This window comes from Cnephaeus nilssonii (genome assembly GCF_951640355.1).
Source record: "Cnephaeus nilssonii genome assembly, chromosome: 21".
NCBI lineage: Eukaryota > Metazoa > Chordata > Mammalia > Chiroptera > Vespertilionidae > Cnephaeus > Cnephaeus nilssonii.
Window position 1 is genome coordinate 27,700,198 of NC_137092.1, and position 18,529 is coordinate 27,718,726.

Sequence of the window (18,529 nt, forward strand, 5' to 3'; positions counted from 1 at the left end):
TCCAGAGTGATAAATATAAACTAAAAGCACCAATCTATTCACATTATTCCCTATTTTAAAGTTGGAGATCATTCCAGGCCAAGATCCTATACGTGATCTTTCAGGCTCAACCATAAGCAATGTCATGAGGGAAACTGGTATCATGGGGGAAACTGCCCTTCCCACAGATGACACACTGGGATTTTCTGGATGGAGTCGCAGGCTAGAGCTTAGATACAGGTGCCAGCATTTGGAGGCCTCCTTACGAGGGCCTCATTGAGGCACTTTTCTCCACCCTGACTCAGCAGCTTTCCACTGCCAGCCCCTCCCCCTTTCCTTCTGCCTCAGCCTCCAGTCCATAAAAAGGCCAGAGCCTTTTGTTCAGGGCTCCCTGCAGTGAGCAGACTCTCTCCATGTGTGCTGCCTGTCACTGCCCCACCCATGCCTGCCTTCTCCTTGACAGCAGATGTTTATTTGGCTGAGTATATCTAGTGATTGGCACATTAAAGGCTCTTGAAAAATATTGACTTAGTAAACCATTTGTTTGCACATACAATGTAATCATTGAAGAGACTCATACACTTGGCTATCTGCTTGTATATATCTAGACCATGGCACTATTAAAGTCAACTTTCTCAATGCATGTAGAAACTCTGAGTTGTTGTACCTGACTGAGAAACAAGATGGGTTAGTTAGATATCTTGAGAGTATCTTGATGTTATTACCTTTTCAACTCTGAAATATTTTGGCATAAAATTTGAATATGGACCAGACATTACCACTTACTGATGCTTGTTTAAAAAATTATTTTGTTGTTGTTAATACCACCCTGAGGATATTTTTCTATTGATTTTTAGAGGGAGTAGAAGGGAAAGGGAAAGACAGAGAAACATTGATGTGAGAGAAACACATCGATTGATTGCCTCTTGCACACTCCCCCACCAGGGCTGGCAACCAAGGTATGTGCCCTTGACCAGAATTGAATTCAGGACCCTTCAATCAGCAGGCCATGCTCTATCCACTGAGCTATACCAGCCAGGCTTGTTTAAATTTTTAAATAAAAATACAGAAACAGCCTGACACAGTCTAATGCCACAATATTTAAGTCTAAAGTGTTTTCAAAACAGCATAATAAAAATCATCTACATATTACTCAGTATTAATGGGATAGCGTGAAAAGGGATACTGTCTACAAAGTCAGGAATCAACTAAATGAAAACCAATGTTTATTCTTAGTTAATTTCAAAATTATACCATGTAAGTGACTAACATTCTCTGTTGGATACAGTTCAAAATGTGCCTAATAATGGATTTCTTCCCAGACTCTTATAAATTTGTTTAAGCGTGAAAAAGCTAAATTTTATTTGGCAAGGATAATAAATGTGCATTTTGCTCTCTACTAATAAAAGACATCCATTTGGTACTATTAGCAAATTTGTTTTGCAATTAATTTCTAAGTAGATTTTCAAGATTAGATTATGCTTGAAAAGCTTTGATAGTATATGTTGTGAGCCAAAAGCTGGAAGTAAAAATAATGAAACCCTTGCTCATAAAGAGTAAGAGTATATAATGACAAACTGCAAGTCTGTCTAGTTAAAGAATTGGCTTTGACTTTTTTGGTCAGCTAATAGGAGAAATAATTGCTGTTTGTATCCCATTTACTACTAAGCCAGTAGGACAGATAAATGTTTGTGGAACAGAGAATATTTGGGATATGCATATACAAGGATTCTACAGATGGTTCCAATATTTAACTCCCTGTTTTCATCTCCATTCATTTGTTCATCAAGTATATTTTGATCATGTACTATATGTACATTTCTTAGTAACTGGAAATAACTTAGTAAATTAAAATCAATGAATTATATTCTAGTGGGAAAGACAGATAAAATCAAATAAGAAGAGTGATGAACATCTAATCATGACCTAAGGGAAAGGAACAGGGTTTTTAAAAGAATATTATAAAAGTACCTGAATTTGTATCAGGGAAGGCTTATCAGAGAAAGTGACACTTGAGCTGGGTTCTGAAAGATAAGTAGGAGTTTGTTAAGTGAAAAAGGCTGAGGAGCAAAAGGAGAACAAGTATTCCATACAAAGCATCAGCATAACCTTGTGATAAATAAATCAGTGGGGCTGTTATACAGAGCACTGGAGAGTAATACAAGATGAGTCTGGAAAGGATGGCATCAAGTAGACCAAAAGAAGGCCATCTGAAGGACTTTTGTCTGACTCCTAAAAGAATGAAAGATAGTGGATATAAAATTGAAGGGTGCCCGGCCAGTGTTGCTCAGTGGTTAAGGGTTGACCCATGAACCGAGAGGTCACCAGTTCAATTCCTGGTCAGGGCACATGCCTGGGTTGCAGGCTCTATCCCCAGTAGGGGGCATGCAGGAGGTAGCCGATCAATGATTCTCATCATTGATGTTTCCATCTCTCTCCCTTCCTCTCTGAAATCAATAAAAGATATTTTTTTAAAGAAGAAGATTCTGCATGTATTTAGTGAGTGTAGTAATACAGCATCAAAAATATTTATTGAAAAATTTGAATAAAGGAGCCACTCAGCATAGAAAGCAACATCCTGCAGTTCTACTTAGTCAGAATCAGATCTAAATTCTCAGCAGCAAGCAAGAGACTCAGAAAACGCTGACTTTAATTACAAACTTTATTTGTCAGTACAATTCACAGTTTATACATGGTGCAGTCCACCATATGAACTTTCAGAACAGTTACTGAGGAAATGGGTGTAGCTTTCTTTCTCAAAGAGCCTGACCTTCTAAAATTTCAGTTAGAATTTAAGTTTATAAAAGTACCTTTAACTGAATATTTACATTTTTTAGCTTAAATTTAAATTTTGGAAAATAAGCATCTATTAAGATTTTTTTTTAAGATCCTGGGTTTATTATTAAGACTCTAATATGAATGCCAGTTATTTAGATACACCCCCCACAATAGTAAAAGAAATGTTTTGCAATTATATTTAGGGAAATCATTTTCTTTCTGCATTTTCAAAAATTATATATACAATGTACAGCAGATCTAAGTATGAAAATAAAAGAAAGAGTAGCAATCTATTGGGTGCCTTTACCGAATTTCTTCTGAATTTTGGAAACATCCAAAAAGTTACAGGCTATGAAATGAAACTAAAAGGATTACTGGCCTTTTCTATCTAAACAAAAAGCTCTCAAGATTTAAATTGTGCTATAACAGCCTTTTCTGTAATGTCAGAGATGAACTATGCCTGCAATCTGCATTTTCCTTGTGCAAAATCACAGTGATCCCAGTTTCAACTTCAGTCACCTCTCCAGAGGTACACCCAGGGGAGGCCAGGCCTGTGCCCAGCCCTGCCTGCTGCTTCGCCTCCCCTTGTCTGGCAAATGTCACCCAAAGAGAGAAATCATATAAGCCTTTCATACACCAAAAAGCAAATCGATGCTGGCAGTATAATGTTAATTAGCAAGTGCTCATAACACATTGTTTTGCTCTCTTCATCAGAATGGTAATTCACACCAATTGTCTTAAATTGCCTCCGATAATATCCATTTTTAACAGTTTTCTTCTGTCAGATCATATATATATATTTTTTTTCTTCTTCTACCTTTAAAAATATAGTTGTTAATAAATGATAAATTCCAAATACTGCCAGGAAAAAAAGAGACTGGGAACAGCCAATTTTACTGGCCTGGTAATCATTACACTGTGTACATGTACCACTGGTACCTGAGACAAATAAATACTCAGAGGGGCCGTCTGTGCACCTCTGTTGCTGCAGTGCCTTTTACGCTAGGGTTTCTGAGTGCTGCTTCAATATCCATCTAATTTGGCATCTAGTCCTTCTTCGGGCATCACCACTTCAGTCATTTTACATGCTGTTTCCAGCAAGGTATGGTATTCAAATGGGAGTCGTGGGGTAAAGGACTGCAGGTGAGCCTAGGGGTGGGGCGGGGAAGGAAAAACCACATATTAACTAGAGAGGTTCTGTTTCTTCATAAGATAAGGCACTGACAGGAAATTTCTTAGGTAAAAGGCTGCATAAGAATTTCTTGCCATTTACAGAAAGAAATGTTGTCATCCATACGTGGTCCATATCTAGGCTCAGTTAGGTAGACCCTGAAAAGTTAAGGACTGATCCCTCGAAGCTACATTATGACCAGAAACAATTATAATTCATTCTGAAGCCTTATGGCACATTAGGAAAAAGGGAGAAAAACAGTCTGGGCACAGAAAGGCATCAGACATTGCTTGTTTTATTCCACTGGTCAAAGAAAATAGACCGTTACAAGCATCATCAAAAAGATAGTGCTGGCTCAGAATTCCAAATTCTCTTGATGGTAGATGACCGTGATGGGTATATCTATTTTCCCCCTTTTGGAGTTCATGCACAATTTTAAAAAATGCTACCAGCAACAGTCTTAAAGAGCATATAGAAGTCCTCACCTATGGCTATGCCTAAGGCTCTTCAAAGAGAGGGCTATTTAATATTTTCAATAACAGCAATTTCCTCCCCTGCACAGTGTGGCGTCAATCCATTCAAATAGATACTTTCAGTTTTCAATAAGGGAGGCAAGACATCCCTCTCGCTGGCTAGGTGGTTCACGGACAGGGTCCTCCTACAAGGGGTCAGCTCCTGGTTGTGGTTCCCAGCCAGTTCTGCAGAGAGCTTCCGCTTAATGGAGGTGGCGCGCTGGAACTTGTCATAGATCTCCACACTCAGCCGCCGCCTCGTTTCCTTGAACTCAGCTGTGACATTGGCTGTCCACTCAGCAGCATGGGCTCGGAACTCTCCCACCTGGAGCATATAGGCAGAGACAAGACAAAGAGACACCAACATGAGGGTGAACGTTTTGTGTGCTTTATCTTCTAGCCGTTGGATTTGGGGGGAGAGTGGTTCAACAAAAGACTAGCCTGTTGTAATGCTGGAGGTCTGAGAACTGATGTAATAAGACAAGATGTGCTGACCAAAGTTGCATTTTATATAGCTATGGCTCTAAAAAGGAATCTACTAGTATGAATATAAACTCTTTCAATCAAATTATATTAGTGGTACAAAATGTGCATGAATCCTGTTGTTGAAACTTCTGATGCCGTAACAAAAGCAATCTCTAACCTTTTAAAACTTTGGGAGTTTGGTTTTTTTAATCTGTAATTTCAAGAAGTATTTGGATGTAGAATAGGCAGTAGAAGCAGCAGGGCAGAATAAAAGCCTGGAGTGTGAACCCAGGTGACCTGACTGATTCTGAGAGCACCAAAGCGGTTTATCCGGGATACAAATTCAGGTTTTAGAGACCAGAAGTGGTGTGTGCAAAAACTTCCATCCACCTCCTAAATAAGCAATAAAGTATCTTGTTTTTGCCTTCAGGGGAAGCAACTGAGACTTGGCAAGTCCATTTTGAGGGCCATTTTAGAGAAAGAGCAAGTCCAGGGAACCGTTCCTCCGTGAATGCTTGTGGAGTTAGTTGGTGAGGGTGCTCAGCCTGTCTGCGCTCTCGTTTCCTCGGCTGGCGAGCAGGCATCGCCACGGTGCACACCTACCAGGATGCTGGGCTAAAGGGCGCCACCCCTGTAAGAGCCTATGGAGTTATCACTGTGCACTTCTCTCTTAAGGGGTAAAGAAAAAAATACGGCCCTGCCGGTCGGTGTGGCTAGTTGGTTGGGGTATATTCCTGTGTACCAAAAGGTTGCAGGTTGGATTCCCGGTCAGGGCACATATCTAGGTTGTGGGTTCAATCCCCAGATGGGAGGCAACTGATTGATGTTTCTCTCACGTTTCTTCAGTAAAATATATCCTAGGGTGAGGATTTAAAAAAAAAATTGCCAAGGCCTAAGCTTGTGCACAATGTTTCCTCTCAACTCTATAAAACTGTCTGCACTCTTGTGACTTAAAAAGGACAATGCCTAACCCCCTGGAAAATTTTATAATCCTTTTCTTAACCAACTAGACTTGAACTATATAGACTAACTTCTGCAGTAACCTTCTATTGTGGAACAACCCCCGCCCCCCCCCCCCCCCCCCCCCCCCCCCGGTTCCCACAGAACTCATTTTCTCAGTGACATGGGCTCTTCTTTACCTGGTGAACATATAACTATAGCTTTGTTTTCTTTGTGTTTTAACCTGATTTTTTTTTTTAAATGTAATTGATTTTTATTTTTATTTTTTACAGAGAGGAAGGGAGAGGGATAGAGAGTTAGAAACGTCGATGAGAGAAAAACACCAATCAGCTGCCTCCTGCACACCCCATAGTGGGGATGTGCCCGCAACCAAGGTACATGCCCTTGACCAGAATCGAACCTGGGACCCTTCAGTCCGCAGGCCAACGCTCTATCCACTGAGCCAAACCAGTTAGGGCCCTCTGATGATTTTTGTTTTAAACTTTGATATAACTGCTGGTTTCTGCTGTGATCTAATGTTAGTGTATGCTCCGGATGGGAGGGTGGAGCCCTCATGAATGGGATGAGTGCCCTTATAAAAGAGGCTCCAGAGAGCTCCCTAGCTCCTTCCACCTGGTGAGGACACAGCGAGGAGGCTCTGGCTATCAACTGGATCATGCTGGTGCTCTGATCCCGGACTTCCAGCCTACAGAACTGTGAGAAATAAATGTTTGCTGTTTATAAGCTACCCAGTCTGTGGTATTTTGCCATAGCAGCCTGGTCAAACTAAGCTGGTTTCTAAATATTTATTTATGCTGAAGATTTGAATTATAAGAGGGGATATTCATGTGTCCTGGCCAGAATGGTTCAGTTGGTTGGGTGTCATTCTGGGCACCAACAGGTTGTAGGTTCAATTCCCAGTCAGGGGGCACCTGATCCATGTTTTGCTCTCACATGAATGTTTCTCTCTCTAAAAATCAATAAAAGTATTTTTAAAGAGGGGATATCTAGGAACATATATATTTCAACATGATGTGTACATACACTTGGGTAATTATAGATGTGTATGTACACAAAAATGAAATGGAAACTGTTCAAATATCCTTAGAAGCTGGCACACAGCAGATCAGCTCTTCCTCATCCATCCATAATCACATATACACACACATTTGATGATACATGTTTTAAAGAGGTCTTTTATTTTCTACTTGTATTCTCTTAACAAGAAATAATTGCTTGTTGTCTGCATCTGGTTTGGAAAAATGAGAACTTTATGGCACACATAATTGGCAAGATCAAGGGAGCCTGCAGAGAAAGAGGTGTTAAATTTATAGCAATTTAGCCTGAAGATTCTCACTGCTCCTGTAAGGGACCCTGTCCCACTATACTTTGGCATAGAAGAGATTATTGAATGTTTTTTCCTATTTTTCAGGGACTCTGGTTAGAAAAGCATAGGCAGTATCAATTAGTATTAAGAAACACTGAATCACTCCATACTCACTTATAAATACCCCCCAAACATTTGTATTGTTTTCTTGTTTACCTTGCTGTCTGTCTGCTTAGATTACGAGTTTAAGTCTAGAGCATATGCAATGGTGTGTCTGGTACTGAGAAGGCCCTCGGTAGAAACTTGAATTGCACTGAATAAATGAACGCTATCTATAAAATTTTAAAATAATACCTTTGCTATAAAAAGTTAAGAGATTCAGTTGTTTCTCGACCAGTTTCAATTGAATTTTAAAGACATAATTGCAAATTGTGCTCAAATACCAAAAGAAAACCTGATTGAACAAAAGTTATTTTTGAACATGTTATTAAATTCTCCTAGTTTACTCAACAAGCAGACAGTCCTGACAGTGTGAAATTTGCAGTTTATAATAATTATTAATGAAAAAATTTAAATCCCAACTAACCTTTACTTGCACCTTACCAATGATTTTATAAAAAGGAATTAACCTGTTTTATTTGAAAATTCAGGATTTTCTCAATGTAAAAAGAACAAATGCTAATTTAACTATTAGCATTTTCTATGATGAGCAGGTCCTAATAGTAAGGTTAATATATTAAAAGGAACAGAAAAGAATATAAATTTTTGTTTAAATATGACTCTGGCCCAGCCATCATGGCTTAGTGGTTGAGCATTGACCTATGAATCAGGAGGTCACAGTTCAGTTCCTGGTCAGGGCATATGCCAGGGTGTCAGGCTCAATCCCCAGTGTGGGGTGTGCAGGAGGCAGCTAATCAATGATTCCCTCTCATCACTGATGTTTGTTTTTCCCTCCTCCCTTCCTCTCTAAAATCAAAATACGTATAAATAAATAAAAGTGTGAAAAGTGTAAGAATCAGCTACTATATTCAGTTTCCACCCACAAACAAGTGGTTAACCAAAAATAATCTCTGGCCTTAAGTCCTGGGCACCATTAGAACCGATAGACCGAAAATTAGGTCTACGGCATTGGTTTTATGTGGTTACCAGCCTTTTACCTCCATGTTTGGAAAGGCCACTGACATTCTCTGGCTCTGCCTCCCTTTTTTTTGTTCATGGTCTATCTTTTTACCTTAGACTTTGCTTATCCAGAATTCAAATGTGAATCTATTTATTTGCAGGTTTTTCTATCTCCTCTAACTAGAATTTAAGTTTTATGTGCATCCTCAGCACCTGGAATACACCTTGTATGAAGCAGACTCCTAATATCTGAAATGCATAAACACATGAAAATGCATGTTCTCTGTAATCTCACACCTCAATGAAAAATTAGCAATAGTGTTGCACACAGACCACCAACTGGTTTTCTTCATATACCAACCTTTCTTCCTCTTCTATTTTCATTGTCATTAATATTTTTTCAAAAGTAGTCTTATAATAAACACATTGTTTTGCAAATTTCTACCCCAACCAATTTTAGTCTTTCTTTTCCCCCTGCTAGTACCCATTATTCTACTTCACAGTTAATCTCAGCAGCCTAGTATTGCACAGGATGATGGCTATAGCATGCTACTATTGATGAACTTTTTGGTGGTTTCTGTTGTTGACATTGGGGTGTATTTATTTTTGCTATTGATAATAAAACTTCAGTGGATATTCTTGCACCCATATCTTTGCTAACGTGTCCACATATTACTGGAAGTAGAAATGCTGGTTCAAAAGATAGGAATATTTTCAGATTTTGAGTACACTGAAATTTCTGTCATTGTTTTCTAACTCAGTGTTTGTAGTAGCCCCAATATTTCCTCTTTCTCTCCATGCTGATGCTTCCCACCCATTAGTCACTTAGTTGCCTTGGTGTTATAGTAATATATAAAAATGTTAAAAAGATTTTAAAAGGTTTGAGTTAACTTTCTTGAAACTTAAAGTGTGATAATAAGGACCCATTTTTCACTGCCCTGAGTGTGTGTACCCCATAGATAAGGAGTTGAACTTCAATTACTGACTTAGAAGTGACTTGCTAAGATAACCATTTGTGTGAGTGATGTACTCTCCCTAGATAACCACATGTAGCCCCTCGCCCTGTTTGAAATTAACATGTGTGCATTGATGTCATTCATTGATAGCCACCTGAACTGCTGCGGGTAAGAAACAGGCTTTGAAAATGGGTCCTGACCAGCCAACAGTGCTCGCCAATGGAGACCACCACAAAGGCACGTCCTTTTGTCAGTCTGGCAAGCGACGCTGCTCCACGCTCCTCTCCCTGCCAGACGACAGAAAAAGGGCTAGTACCTCCCCATCAAGATGCGACTGAGCTCTCGGGTGAGGAACGCCAGGCCAGCCCCTGCATCCGGACCCTAGAGGACAGCACCACCGGGATTCCGTTTAAGCCTGTACCCGCAGCATCAGGAACTTTTGTGAGTAATAAAGTGCTGTGTGATTTGCAATTGCACATGTTTCATGTGGTATAATTTCTCCAGCAGTTAATTGAATCATTTTGCGTACACTTAAAACTGAAATTAAAGTTTCTGGTCTTTTTGGTCCTAGGCCTGCCCTTGGTCTGCTTGCATAGAGCAGCCTCTTCGCTAGCAACTACTTGAATGTCCCAACACCTGCACGGTTAAAGTTTATCACAAGGGACCCCAAATCCTTTCCCGGGGTTTTTCTTGGAACACTCAGTTATCAGATTGACTGTTGTGATACAACAGTGCCTGTGTTCAAGTAACCCTTATTTTACTACTAATGGTCCCAAAGGACATGAGTAAGTTAAACTTATCACAGGCATGTATATGTAGGAAAAACACTGTACATATAGGGCTCAGTCCGGTCCCAAAGGACATGAGTAAGTTAAACTTATCACAGGCATGTATATGTAGGAAAAACACTGTACATATAGGGCTCAGTCCTATCTGTGGTTTCAGGCATCCACTGGGAGGTTTAGAATATATCCCCCAGGGATGAGGGAGACTTGCTGTATTTGGTTAACACCTGAAAGAGCTTCAACTTTTCTTTAAAAAAATATTCTATTTATATGCAGATCTCATCATTGTTTTTGATGTGGGCAGAATAACATGGATAGAGTCTTTTCCCCAAGGGACATTGTCAAGAGAATCTGAAGCAAAGCTGAGCATTTAGGATTTCATGGCTACTAAGTAATTTTCTTCACCAGGAATAAAACTAAGGAGGATTTCATGGCTACTAAGTAATTTTCTTCACCAGGAATAAAACTAAGGAGGTTTACCTCATCTTTGACAGTGGGATTTTAATTTATTTTTCTCAGATGCTTATATACCTTAATGACATGAGGAAAGTTAAGTATTAAAAGCAAGCGGGATAAATATCCCTGTTCAAGGACTGGGAAGAATCAACATAGTTAAAATGGCCATTTCACTCAAAGAAATATACAGATTTAATGCAATCCCTAACAAAATCTCAATGCCATTTTTTAAAGAAATAGAATGAGAAATCACCAGATTTGTATGGAACCACAAAAGACCTAGAATAGCCAAAGCAATCCTGAAAGAAAAAAAAATAATAAAGCTGGAGGTACATGTTATCTGACTTCAAAATATACTACAGAGCTATGATAATCAAAACAGCATGGTATTGGCAGAGAAACAGATACACAGGTCAGTGCAACAGAATAGAGAACCCAGCTATAAAACCACATGTATATGGACAGATAATTTTTGACAAAGGAGCCAGAAATGCACATTGGAGTAAAGATAGTCTCTTCAATAAATGAATGAAACTAGATTGCCTTTTGTCACCACATGCACAAATTAATTCAAAATGGATCAAAGGCCTAAACATGAAATCCGAAACTATTAAGTCACATAGAAAAAAATATAGGTACCAAACTTATAGACCTGGGTGGTAGAGAACATTTTATGGACTTGACCCCAAAGGCAAAGGAAGTAAAGGCAAAAATAAATGAATGGGACTATATCAAACTGAAGAGCTTCTGCAAAAGAAATGGACAAAACAGGCAGTCAAACAGATGGGAGATAATATTGTGAACAGTAGCTCTGACAAAGGTTTAATTTCCAAAATATATAAAGAACTCATAAAACTCAACACCAAACAAACAATCCAATCAAAAAGTGGGCAGAGGACCTGAAAATATACCACCAAACAATCCAATCAAAAAGTGGGCAGAGGACCTGAAAATACACCTCTCCCAAGAAGACATACAGCCAATAGATACATGAAAAGATGTTCAACCTCACTGGCAATTAGGGAAATGCAAATTAAAACTACAATGAGATACCACCTTATACCAGTTAGAGTGGCAATTATTAACAAGATAAACAATAACAAGTGTTGGAGAGGTTGTGGAAGAAAGGGAACCCTCATTCACTGTTGGTGAGAATGTAGACTGGTACAACCACTATGGAAAGGAGTCTGACGTCTCCTGAAAAAATTAAAAATAGAGCTACCATAGGACCCAACAACCCCACTCCTGGGTATATACCCGAAAAACTCGAAATCATTTATACACACAGATATATGCACGCCTATGTTCATTGCAGCATTATTCACAGTGGCCAAGACATGGAAACAGCCAAAGTGCCCTGTGATAGAGGATTGGATAAAGAAGATGTGGTATATCTACACAATGGAGTACAACATGGATAGACCTTGAGAACATTATGCGAAGTGAAATAAATCAGACAGAAAAGCTAAGAACTATATGATTTCACTCAGATGTAGAATATAAAACTTATGAAACACAAACAGCAGTGTGATGGTTGCCAGAGGGAGTCGGGGGAGGGGGTGAGAAAGGGGTCCTAATAAAGGTGACAGGAGAAGATTAGACTTTGGATGGTGGACACATGGTGCAATATACAGATTTGTAACTTAGTAATCCACACATGAAACCTATATGTTGATGTTAACTAATGTCACCCCAATAAAATTTAAAAAAATAAAAGCAAGCGATGAGTTGGAAACATTAAATCTGTAAAAGTAATTTGAAGCCTACTTTGCATTCTACTTTCAGTGGTTGACTAGACTGTAATTCTTGATAATTATCATTAATTCATTTTCTGAAGTATTGACATTTCATTGTATTGTTGAACTGTACTGTTAAAAAGAACAATTCAAACTATTCTCTTTACCGACCAGGTTAATAAAAAACCCTACTAAAATAATTACTAAGTGCCACATTATCTTGACAGAATAGTACATGATGTTTTTCTTTGGTATTCAGGAAAGTATATGTAATATTCATAAGGTCTTAATCTAAACTGCTTTTTTTAGTTAGTAATTTCTCTACTTTTTAATGCCACACATTAACATAACTATATAAAGATTAAGCACAACAGTTTTAATAAAAATGATGTTAAGAAAAATAATACTATCAATATGATTTTATATAATATCTTTCTTTTAAAATTTGAAAGTATTATGCACCATGTAAATACACAGTATTATGAGGCACGGCTGCAAAATCAAACATCCACTTGTAAACTCAACGTCTTAACTTTTGTCATTGTGTCACTGAACATCCTTGAAATTCTCCCCACTGGTCTGGTATTGGGGTTACTTTAACAATCCATTTTATGGAGCTCAGCTAACTTATACAGCAGCTTATTGTTTTGTAAAGATGGGGATATTAAAATTCATGAAACAATACAAATTAATTTATATACTTTTTATGAAATTCCACATACTCTTACGTGATTGAGTTATAGTAACTAGATATTTGCTTGTCAGCACAATGGAAATTCTATGATTAGGGGTGGGGTTGAGGGGGTATTCATCTGTTGTTTCAGTTCATAAATGTGTATAGCTATGAAAAATATATCACGTCAAAAGTAATAGCTGAATGAAGGGGTGTGTTGACACCTGCACAAAATATATTCATTGTATATTGAATAAAATCCAAACATTTAATGATATTTCCAAACTTACTCAGGAAACCTAGATTTAATAGTTCTCTTATAACAAAAGGACATTTTATGTTCACTGCAGGAATACATGACCTGGCCACTTAAAAGATGATTTTGTTTCCTTTCCTCTCCCATTTTCCTTCCTAAACAAGTCAGCCCCAAGACAGGAGGTAAGCAGAACAAGGGAGGCAGTGCAGAGGGGCTGGGGCAGGGCTGTAGTGCCAGAGTGGACTGTCAGACCCCCACAGGGGACTCCATACAAGGGATGGCAGCCCCCCCCCCAGGAGAGGCCCAGCATATAGTGCTGAGGACCAAGCATGGTGGGGAGGGCATCCCTGCAGGTTAGGGGTGGTGGCAGAAGTGGCAGTTCAAGCCTGGCTACATACAAGGAGACTGAAAAAAATAGAATAATATCAATCACTGTTAAGAGAAAGGAATTACAAATATAAAAATGCAGAAAACTAGAAGGGAATTGGAATTAGAGATACCGGTATGATCTCAAGGTTTTTAAGGTATATAGATATAAAATAAATGTAGATGGAAATATTTATGTGCATGAATATAAAATATATTCCTTAGCTTTGTCTACTTGGAGTACAAGGAAGCAGTGACAGCCCCATTAGCAACAAGCACCCATATCTTCATTTCTAAATACCACCATCCAGTAAAAGAAACCATAATTCCTGTAAAAACAAATAATTCCAGGGCTGGGGCAGAGAAATTGTTTAAGTTGAGCCCAAAACATCATCTTGTGTCTGAAAGGACAAACTGCCCCCCAAAATTATGGATATTCCAAAAGATAGTTTGAAGGTTCTCCCGCTGGCAAAGACTAGGGCCACTTGAAGATCAAAATAAATGATTATTTTAACAGATTAAACCCATAGTTCACAGCCAAAACCCATGAGTCTGTACTGATGTAAGTACGTAAATAAATAATAAATTGAGAGTTCAATGAGAAAAGAACAACCATAAAATCATTAAATACGTCCTCACAAAGTACGCATTAATTTTAGCGTAACTATACAGTAAATAAAATTAACTGCTTTTCCTTTTGAACTATTTACCCCAAATTTATCAAAATATTTAAATCACGCATATTTATGCATAAAAGTCGAGTTCAATAGGTAAACTGAAAATGATTGTTTTCAAATTTAAAGCCATTAAATCCACTTTGTAATCATGAAAGGTAAGCACATTGGAAATTCCATTGCAAGCAGGTGCCAGATATGTATCCTTTTATTCTATGAAAGCCAAAGGAAAAGGTCATTTTGGCACCTAAGGCTAACCCAGTCTCTGAGCAGGTGCACTCCCAGCATTGGTGTCAGGACAAGCTATAGCTGAGCAGCTGGGGCGTTCTGCAGTGTGAGGAAGAAGAGGAGACATGCCTATAAGGATGTGCGAAAAGAACAAGTCTTCACTTTGTTGTTCTCTGTTGCCATTATTTTCAGAGGTTCCTGCATTTAGCTCTGGAAATGTGCTCTATCAGTTTAAAAATATCTTTATCATACTTAACCTTGCAAACGGAATGTGGGAGAAAATATTCAATATGGTCTAAACAGATCCAGGAAAATTATACTTTCAACTTTGTTTTCAAAGGGGAAATTGCTTCCAGAAGTTTCTCTCACAGAGTTAACTCTCCCATGTAGAATTGCATGGGTGGTCACCATATACAGAAAGCTTTTGAAATAATTGACAATCCACGTATAGCTGTTCACTTTGAAAAGGATGAAATGCAGGAAGGAGCAACAGCAATATAAGGGGCAAAGATGTTCTCCAAGTACTGCTTCAGACAGGGAAAGGAGTAGGTAATGTCAGTCTACACATTTATTTCACTGCCTTTGCAATTAGCCTTTTACCCTTCTCCTTTCTAACTCTTGGAAATGATATCAATTAAGGACAATGCAATTCTGGGAGGAAAAACACAATCTACAGCACTAGCACATAAGCAGCAGCTTTGTTTAAAAAGATTACTGCCAGTGATTCTTAGTCTATATTCTGTAATATAGACTACAATCTGTATTATCATATTAGTCTATAGCTGTGCTACTTCAGCGGCCACTGTCACACTGGCTATTAGAGACTTCAAACGTGGCCAGTCTGATTTGAGATTTTTTTTTAAATGTAAAATATATACCAGATATGGAAATTTAATTACAAAAACAATGTAAAATATCTCAGTTTAGATAGATGGGATAAAGTAAAATGTATTACTAAAATAATTTCACCTGTTTGAAAACTTTTTTGATGGGGCTAATAAGAAAAGTTACAGATGTGGCTTGCACATTTGTGTTTTGCATTATATTTCTATTTCCATTGTACCATCTTTTTTTTTAAATCCTTACCTGAGGATATGTTTTTATTGATTTTTTTTAATAGAAAGAGAGTAACAGAGAAACATTGATCTGTTGCCTCCCATACATGATCCAACTGGAGATCAAACAACCTAGGAATGTGCCCTGACCGGAATTGAACCTGCAACCTTTTGGTGTACAGGACGATGCTCTAACCAACTGAGCCACCCAGCCAGGGTGCTTGTGCCATCTTTAAATTGAACCACACAGAATTATGCTTTTATTCTTTTATGAATGTCTAATAAAAAAAATAAAAGCAACCACCAACTTACACCATACACAAAAATAAACTCAAAATGGATAAAGGACTTAGACATAAGACAGGAAGCCATAAAAATCTTAGAAGAATCCATAGGTAGCAAAATATCAGACATATGTCATAGCAATATCTTTACCGATACAGCTCCTAGGACAATGGAAATTAAGGAGAAAATAACCAAATGGGACCACATCAAAATAAAAAGCTTCTGCACAGCAAAAGAAACCCTCAACAAGACAACAAGAGAGCCCACTGCATGGGAGAACATATTTGCCAATCTTATATCTGATAAGGGTTTAATCTCCAAAATTTACAGGGAACTCACACAACTTAACAAAAGGAAGATAAACAATCCAATCAAAAAATGGACAAAGGACCTAAATAGATACTTTTCAAAAGTGGACATACAGAAGACCAAGAGACATATGAGAAAACATGCTCAAAATCACTAATCATCTGAGAGATGCAAATCAAAACAATGAGGTAGCATCTCACACCTGTCAGAATGGCTATCATCAACAAATCAACAAAGGACAAGTGCTGGCGAGGATGCGGAGAAAAGGGAAGCCTCATGTACTGCTGGTAGGAATGCAGACTGGTGCAGCCACTGTGGAAAACAGTATGGCATCTCCTCAAAAAATTAAAAATGGAACTGCCATTTGACCCAGTGATCCCACTTCTAGGAATATATCCCAAGAAACCAGAAACACCAATCAGAAAGGATATATGCACCCCTATGTTCATAGCAGCACAATTTACAATAGCTAAGATTTGGAAACAGCCTAAGTGCCCATCAGCAGATGACTGGATTAAGAAATTGATACATCTATACAATGGAATACTATGCTGCTGTAAAAAAAATAAAAAATTCTTACCATTCGCAATATCATGGATGTACCTGGAGAGCAGTATGCTAAGTGAAATAACTCAGTTGGAGAAAGATAAATATCACATGGTCTCACTCATTTGTGGAATATTATGAACAATATAAACTGATGAACAAAAATAGACCTAGAGACATAGAAGCGTTGAACAGACCATCCAACCTCAGAGAGAAGGCTGGGGTGGGGGTGGGGAATGGGGGTGTAAGAGATAAAGCAAAGAACTTGTATGCATGCATATAAGCATAACCAGTGGACACAGAGTAGGGGGGTGAGGGCATGTGCTGGGGGGTGGGAGTGGCCTGGGAGAGGTCAATAGGGAAAAAAGGAGACATATGTAATACTTTAAACAATAAAGAATTTAAATTATTAAAGAATAAAAGCATAATTGGAAAACAATGCAAAACCAAAAATCCCCCCCCACACTTGATTCAACAAGTCAAAGAAGCAGAGAGGATTCAATAATGCAACGTGTTCACTGCACACAAAGCAAGTGCTCAGGGCCACCTCTGCCAGACCCAGGAGAGCACTGCCAATTAGTTCCACAGAAACAGGACTTGCTCTGTCTTACACATTGAATTTCCATGAACTTGCCCAAACTCTAATGAGGCTGCCTAAGAAACAGGAAGAAAAGACAGGAAATAAAAGAAGGGACGGTGGAAATACCAAGAAAATGACAGCAAGGCAGGGTAGCTCTCAGTCTGGTGTCCTACGAGGGGATCAGACATGCCCTGAACCTGTCTCCCCAGCTGTGTCCAACTGATTGATGGCTTACAGGTGTAGAATTTAGGGAAAAACAACTCCTCTAAATGTAAGGATAAGACATAGGAGGCGTCCATTGTGAGAGGAAAGTCAAAGAACTACATCTTAATATTCCTTCAACAAATGCTTCTGACACTGTGTGGCAAGGCAGCAGGATAGCAAACACGCCTCCAGCCCTCGCCTTCGGCACGGGAGCTGTCCAGAGCATCTTCTCAGATGACACAAATAGTAAAGAACTCTATCAAGAGAGACAGTGAAACGGAACCCCTTCCCTTCCTCACTAATCTCCTCGGGCAGGCTGACTTTCATATGCAGCCTTGATGATATCACTTTATGCTTCAGAGAACACAATTTGACCTACTTCTGTCTGTATCCATTTAACAGACAGCTGTGTTATAGTGGGTTCCTATTATACCTTGGTCTGGTTATTTTATGAAGCCTGTGTTACACTGAGTACTAAAGTGGTAAGGAATATGCAGGAAGGTAAGAAAAGGCGGGAGATGCAATGACAAATCCAAATCCCTCTCCAGGCATCTTTCCAGAGTTACTTATTATTTTTGATTTGATATTGACTGCAAACCCAGCTTCATTATCGCTCACATTAAACCAGTGCCCACAGTGGGGAGTGAGATGGAACTTTTGCCTCAGTTTGATTATAACATCTTCAGGGCTCACCACCAAGCTCTCAAAGGCTTTACCTATTTCCAAGTTCCCCCCACTAGCCTCCTTATCTTCTTTTCCTTCATAAGTAAAAGTTGGTTGCTTATACATTTTGAATAATGGAAGGTAGAAAATTCCATGAAAAAAGGAAAAACAACCAATTAACCAATTCATTTTTCTCTGGTTTAATAATCTCTTCAAAATGCTAGACTGTCCAGTAGGGGACAAGCCACACACACACCCAGCTACCTGAGAGCTCTAGAAAATATGAGAACATCATACTTTTCATGGATGCCAAATGTGGATAGACAAATGGGATGCATTTTTAATAGTAAACAGGTTCAAAGAGGCAATGATGAGCCATGTACAATCTAAAGTTGTTTCTGGCTCAACTGCAAATGTTAAATGAGGGATGCTTGCAAAGACTCACAAATAGACAAGAGGAGAATTAG

At 38.6% G+C, this 18,529-nt stretch overlaps 1 protein-coding gene across 2 annotated transcripts in view; it reads right to left on the bottom strand.

Annotated features, from left to right (window-relative positions):
- Positions 1–2,721: 2,721 nt before the first annotated feature.
- KCNK2 (potassium two pore domain channel subfamily K member 2) overlaps positions 2,722–18,529 on the bottom strand; it is a 103,128-nt gene continuing 87,320 nt past the window's right edge. The window contains exons 7-8 of one of the 2 annotated variants that reach the window (XM_079761923.1): positions 4,414–4,765; positions 2,722–3,906 (exon numbers count right to left, since the gene is read on the bottom strand). In XM_079761923.1, the coding sequence (XP_079618049.1) occupies positions 4,448–4,765 (318 nt within the window). In that variant the 3' untranslated portion in view covers positions 2,722–3,906; positions 4,414–4,447. Of the gene's footprint in view, positions 4,766–18,529 lie in introns of both variants that reach the window. The other variant, XM_079761922.1, reaches the window with a different exon arrangement.